The 7,029-nt window shown below is 35.8% G+C and overlaps 1 protein-coding gene across 6 annotated transcripts; it reads left to right on the plus strand.

Annotated features, from left to right (window-relative positions):
- Window positions 1-1,554: 1,554 nt before the first annotated feature.
- LOC131152155 (uncharacterized) lies at window positions 1,555-6,298 on the plus strand. Of its 6 annotated transcripts, none has more exons than XR_009135858.1 (3): window positions 1,559-1,643; window positions 5,726-5,799; window positions 5,937-6,298. XR_009135858.1 is itself a non-coding variant. In XM_058103840.1 (2 exons), the coding sequence occupies exon 2, from the start codon at window positions 1,903-1,905 to the stop codon at window positions 3,061-3,063; it is 1,161 nt and encodes a 386-aa protein (XP_057959823.1). In that variant the 5' UTR covers window positions 1,559-1,643; window positions 1,833-1,902; the 3' UTR covers window positions 3,064-3,091. The 6 variants fall into 6 exon arrangements, 1 of the variants encoding a protein (XP_057959823.1); XR_009135859.1 differs by having other exon boundaries at window positions 1,592-1,643; window positions 5,893-6,298; XR_009135856.1 differs by lacking the exon at window positions 5,726-5,799 and having other exon boundaries at window positions 1,555-1,643.
- Window positions 6,299-7,029: the final 731 nt, after the last annotated feature.

Below are 7,029 nucleotides of genomic sequence, written 5' to 3' on the forward strand. Positions count from 1 at the left end.
CTCAATCGGTCAACCAAGTTAAGTCCAGTTTTCGAACTGCGCAACCTGGTCATGAGGGTTAAACATGACATGCATTGACCAAAAAAGAGTCTTTCATACATATTTGGGTATTTATGTGATTATAGCCTTTAATAGACATAAATGATGTTTTGGGAGGAAGTACGGATGTTTATGTATATATGTGATTAACAAATTACAAATTGAGTTTTATTAAAATTAAACTGTTATTAAATTATTTTTATACTGAAACTCATTCTAACCATACACTGATGATAATCTAATCCTTACTTATTGAGAGGTGTTTCACCCCAATTTTTATCAAATATTTCATATACCTTGAGGAGCATAGTCGAAACCTGAGTAGCGTAATAGAAGCGTGAGTGAGATTAGAAGGAACACTTTAGATTAAATATTAAATTTGTATTATTTTTAATGTTTTATAATTTTTAAGGATATTAATTTTATTATTGGACATATTGCTGTAATAAAAGTTTTTAGCACTCTGGTATAATTTGTATTTGAGGTCTTCCACTGCATAAAATTCGGGTCGCTATATAATGGCTTTAATGCCACTTTATTGGGAGAAACTTGTCCCATACTAGCCCATGTATGGAGAGACCCATTTGGGAGAATAGGGTTAATAACCCTATCCTTTGATGCTGTAAAGAGATGTGAACAATCAGAAAAGAAAAAAGAGCAGCCGCCACAGAGAGAGAGAGAGAGAGAGAGAGAGAGAGAGAGAGAGAGAGAGAGAGAGAATATGAATTTTCTATCCAATCTTAATCAATTGCTTCGATTAACGAGTGTTTGTGGTCCAATTGAGTTGAAATTTTACAGGGATGTTCATAACACGTGAATCTTCATTATGAATAATTAGTAGCATCTATTTTTGTGTGATCTTTCTTTAACTCATGTAGAAATTAATTTATACCAAAGAATTGTATTTCTTGAAGATTATTGATTATATGTCTTTAGTTGAGACTTGAGAATACTCATGTATTTCCGTAATTGTTGATAGTGGAATTGTTTGAGTGAACTATGGTCCCATAGTTTTTCCTTTCTCACACCAGAAGGTTTTCAAGTTTACCTACAGAAAATAAGTTCAAACAGATGTTAGGAATATGTTTTACATCTCTAAGAACTAACTTCATGTCATTACTGATCTCCAAACACACATATTGGCTTCTCACAAGTTTCTTCTGAGATGGATCATACAACCTATAGCCAAACTTATCTAGCTTATAACTCTCATATTTGGGAATATGCACAAATGTCTTACATCCAAAGATATGCAAATGATCATAAAAAACACAAGTTGCTAGCACTTAGGAAAATGTCTCACCAATGACAATGACTTTGATACCACTTGCTAACACGAGAAGTTCATAAATGGCTTCATACATATGAATGAGTACCAACTTGATCAAAAAGTTTAAATTTATTTAGTCTTAGGTGCAACATGTATAATCAACTTAATTTTTTTTATATGGCACAAATTTACATGTAGAATTCTCAACCACTAATATAAAATTTGCACTAGAAAAATTTGTGTTCGAATATGTTAGAGATTGTAAAAATTAGAACATGATTTATTTTGCTGCGCTTTCAGCCGGCTTCCGGCGCTCATCGCTACAGCAGTTCAGGTCAGGCTCTCTCTCTCTCTCTCTCTCTCTCTCTCTCTCTCTCTCTCTCTCGCATAATTGCATTTAAATGGTAGCAGTGCTATTTTTCATGATATTGATTCTACCTCTCCAACATCATCTGAATTCTGTTAGATACAATTACAAACCAACCTTCACCCAATCAATGACTACTTCAACCCTTCCCCGCAGCCAATCTTGAGATCTTCGTAACAGCGAAGGACACATTCTTCTTTTATTCACAAAATTGCAAGATAATAATATGAAAGCCAAATCAAATGCTTCAATTGGATTGCGCATGCTATTCTCTGCCTCTCGGAACTTATTCTTCCTCTCGGAAGCCCTAGTTTCAAAAAATTTCATATTTTGCCCAATCGCCACTGCTAATAGAGTCTTCTGCTCCTTATACGAACCAAATATCGAAAGAGTAGCAGGAGAAGTTGGCGATTGTCCGAAGGAGTCTGCAGCAGAGGTTTTAAGGAATTGGGGTTGCTCAGAGTCCGAAATTTCGAAAATCTTCCGCCGATCGCCTTCGTTACGGAATGCCAGGCCTTCCAATCTTCATTCAAAACTCGCATTTCTCCGGGATTTGGGCCTCACCACATCCGAGCTTGTCAAAATTGTTAACTGCAGGCCTCGATTCCTCTCCTACCGCATCCATGATTTGTCTGAAGAGCGGCTACAGTATCTCCAGGAATTTTTTGGGTCCAACGAAAGGCTCATCAAAGCCATTATTAGAAACCCCTCTATTCTCACCTATGATATCCACAAAAAAGTTAAACCTGTCATTGCGCTGTATGAGGAGGTTGGTGTTGGTAGAAACGACTTGATCTCCATGCTTTTGTCTCGCCCCACATTGATTTCGCGAAGCTCATTTGATGATGAGAAGCTGGAATACATCCATAAGACCGGAATTTCTATGGATTCCAAGATGTACAAACACGTGGTCTCCATCATTGCCGTCTCGCGCCTCGAAACAATACGTGAAAAGGTGGCAAACTTTGAGAAGTTTGGATTTTCAGACGATGAAGTGTTTGGCCTTTTTGGGCGATCTCCATTCACATTGACGCTATCTGTGGACAAGGTGCAGAGGAACATGACTTTTGTTTTGGGCACAATGAAACTACCTGCAAAAGTGGTTCTCAATCATCCGTATCTGCTGTGGTTAAATTTGGAGGCCATATTACGACCGCGAGTTCTTCTTGCAGCAAAGATAGAGGAAATGGGTCTTGTTCCACAAATTAAAGGGCCTGAAATATTGACAGCCCTAAGGATGAAAGAGAAGCGTTTTTTGGAGGCTTTTGTTACATGCCACCCAAATGATGTCTCCCATCAATTGATGGAATGGTACAGAAATGTAAAATGTGTCAAGCGCTTGGCAGAAGGTTCAAAGAGAAATATTTGTAAAGGATTTCCTTTTTAATCATTTTCCTTTACTTTTGGTTTCTTTATTTTATTTTCCCACATATTCGTTGGCTATATATTCATGTCCTTTATTTTTCATGGACTGAGAGGGTTATTGCACACACGAGCATAGTTATTTAGTTGTTTGCCATGCAGTCCATTATTTGGTAATCATGCGGATTTATGCTGTGCGGCATGAGAGCTCGTCTCATGAGCACTCTATGCCCCCTATGCGAGTGTGCATCCCTGTCCATTTTTTTTGAGAATCCTTTTTTTAACCTTTATGAAGCGCTGCAGTAAGTAGCGTCTAACTTAGCATTTCCCTTCTCTGAATCTGCAATGAAGGGCCAAGAATTATTGGAATAGATATCCACCATACAAAATTCAAGTCAGGTAGGGGTTATGCTAATATTTGGAACTATGAATACTATTGCTTTTCAGATTTTGGCTCAGAATGTTAGTTCATTGCCCTAGTGAGAAAGAAACACACAAACATATTTATATAGTGAAAGGTACATGGAAAAACTGGCATCTTGCTTTCATATAATTGTGTATTTAGTTGTGATGAATCGTCTTACTTTTGGTTTAAGCTGTGCATGTGATATCCTGTGGAAGAAAGATTTAAAAATGATTAGATGTTACTATCCATATTAACAAGGTGTACCTTTCTTTCCAGGAGCTTTCGCATAAGAATTCCACAGTTAAGTGTGTTTTGTTTGGAGTAATCTTAGGATGGGTAACCTTTTGGGAAGTTTTCTCAGGAAGTGTGTGAGTGAGAACAAAAACACACTGAAAAATACACGTGTTGGTCTGTGGGATCAGTCATTAGTCCGATAAGGTCCACCCCCTGTTGTCTGGTCCAGGTGTAGGAGAAGAGACGCAGTGTTCCAAGGCTGACTCAAGTTGGGGCGTTACAAATTGGTATCAGAACAATTACTCAGCCGAAAGTGTGATGAAATTCACATCGTTTGAGTTTGGAAATGTAAGTTCACAACGAGAACGTTGCGTTCTATAAGTGGGGGAAAATGTGATACCTCGTAGAAGAAATGCTTAAAAAGGATTAGATGTTACTATCCATATCAATAAGGTGCACATTTCTTCTCGAAAACCTTCTCATAAGAACTCCATAGTTAAGCGTGTTTGACTTGAAGTAATTTTGAGATGGGTGACATTTTGGAAAGTTTTTTCAAGAAGTGTGTGAGTGAGGACAAAAACACACTGAAAAAGACACGTGTTGGTCTGTGGGGCTAGTCATTAGTCCGATAAGGTCTGCCCTCTGTTGTCTGGTCTAGGTGGAAGAGGAGAGACGCAGTGCTCCTTAACAGACCTAGGTTGGGGCGTTACAGTGCAAGTAGTGGGTAATGCTAATCAAGCTAGTGGTAGGTAAGGTCTAGAGCCTCACTGGATTGGCCTTAGTTATGGGAATTAAGTGCTATCTCTTGTACCTATATACATATACATATGTGTGTATGTGTATTTGTGTGTTTGTGTTTTCTTATTTCCCGGAGACCTAGTTAGTCCCCTAGTAAGTAGATCTTTTATATTTCTTGGAACTAGGACTTATTGGAATATCATGTATATGTACCTGCCACCTTGAAGTAATTCTAGGCAATGATGGACCCATAGTTACAGTAATACACTTAACATCCCTAGTAAGCCAAGGATTTGCACAAATGTTCCAACTTCCAACATGGTGCATTTCCGCCTAGAAACTAAATCTAGAAATCAAAAGTTTTATTTAAATATTTGTTATATGGCATTTTTTTTATCAGTGAAAATGGAGCATCTTCACAATATAATTTTATTTTTGGTAGTAATCTACTTCACCAAAGAAAATCTCTGAAACTTCAGAACATCCTTTCTTGAATGTAGGAGTGTAATCACACATTCCAATTACTGTGTTTTAGAGTGACATCTCGTGATCCTGTTCTTATTCCTTGAACCGGAATGTTCCCTATTTGTGTTGACATTCATGAACCTTGTCTTTTCAAGTGTATTCATCGAAGGTTTAGAAAATGATTTTAAAAGCTTTTCTTTTTCTTTCTTTATAGGGAAAAGTATTGGGTTTTGAGATGAAAACATGAATTAGAATGTAGAAAGAGCTGGTTTTTTTTCCTTCCCTCTAACAGTGTCTGTATTTGTAGTTCTTGAGATTTGATGTGCATTGTTGGCCCATAAATAATAACTTAAGCTTTTGGTTCAAGAGCTGAAAACACTTGATGTAAGAGTCTCAATTGCAACACCTGGGTTCTATTCTCACCGAGAGCATTTGCCCTCATTAATGCATCCTTACACGTGTAAGCCTCATTAGAGAGGGGGAGTGGGGGTGTTGAAGGCTTCAGTCAACAAACCAACAGTGTAAGCTAATACAAGAGACTGCTTTTGACAAAGGGCAAAGGGGATGGTACAACAATAACACTTCCTCTGCTCTTCCTCCTTCCCCTCCTCCACACCCTCCTTTCATCCCCTCACTTTCCTTGTTACTCTCTCGCAGTTTTTCTACATTGTTTTGTTTTTATTGGCTACACTTCAGCTATGTTCATTTACAGTTTAACTTTAATTTCCTCACTCCTTTTATGTTTCCATTCATATCCATCTAATGCTTTTATCATTGGACTCTTGAAAGTCGGTCCTTGATTGTCCAGAACAAAAAATATTTAAAAGATTTTGTTTCTGTAAAGGTTTTTGACTGGATTAAGTCCGTGCATGTTGCAGAAGCAGTTCAATTTGATTCTTTTTCCTTATTTGGTTATAGGTAACATATAATGCTATGAACTTTTGTCTCGAATAATGTATTTATTGAATTGTCTTGAATTGTGAAATGATTCATTGTTTGGCTACATGTTAGGTATCATGGCAGTCTATATCTGATTTACTAGCATAGTGCTGCAGGTAGCATTTTTGTTGTTTTATTTTCCAGGTAACATTGGTGTGACGGAGCAATGCTTCCATTAAGGATTTTCTATTGTCCTGAGATCACACATTCAGCAGTTGAGGAACTCTTTCAAAACTCAGCTGTGGTCCAATTTGGTGACTAAAGAATAGTTCTGTCTCATTTGTTTTGGTTTGATAAGCAAACAGACAGAAGCAGATGTCCTAAAATTTTCATTTCATTTGTTTTCCTTGGTGTTTCCAAGCTTCAAATGCTGGCTCTAAGAACTGATACAAGGCTCTTTTCTTAATGTATTTCTGTGATTATATCCTTTTGGAAGTCAAATAATTTAGAGCAGGGACCTATCCCTGTTCATTTCGTATGAATTTCCAAAGAGGTGCTCAAGCTAATGACCAAAAAAAAAAAAAAATGTTGGAAAAAAGCATTATATTATGTGGTAAATGTGAACCTTCTGTGCCATGTAGTGTCCTAAGTATCTTTTTCTCGTGTGGCAAACTTGAGGGGTTGTTTAATTGTGGGAAATAGTTCATCTTTTATTTTTAGAACTTCATATAATTACAAAAAAAAAAAAAAAATGTTATCTTGTTTTCTTTTAAGATTTATTAGATGTAAGAGCAATAAAAAAATGTTTTTCAACTCTTCCATACATATTTGAAAAACTAGACAAAAAGGTGCTTTTTTGTAATTATTTTTTAAAAAGTTAGAAATGAAAAATAAATATTTTTCACAAGTGAATTAGGCATTAATTGTTTTGGTGTAGACAAAAAAATTGAGTTTACTTGTTGGCTTGAGCTCTGAGAAAGGATAAAATGGTTGTGGGAATGATATGGACTAGTTTTGAACGGAGAAAAATATTTTATGTTTTTTAAAATTTTAATTTTTTTAAAAAAAATTTAAAAATAATTAGCTTATTTTTAAAATTTTCAATATTCATATTAAAAAATAGAAAATAGAAAATTGAGTAAAATAATTTTTGTTTTAAATTAATCTTTAAAATGTTTTTATTTTTAAAATTTTTTGTTAGGTAATATTTAGAATCATGAATTTTTGGGTTTGAATGTGGACTTTTATGGATTTAAAAAACAATTCTAT

The sequence above is a fragment of the Malania oleifera genome, chromosome 3 (assembly GCF_029873635.1).
Source record: "Malania oleifera isolate guangnan ecotype guangnan chromosome 3, ASM2987363v1, whole genome shotgun sequence".
Classification (NCBI taxonomy): domain Eukaryota; kingdom Viridiplantae; phylum Streptophyta; class Magnoliopsida; order Santalales; family Ximeniaceae; genus Malania; species Malania oleifera.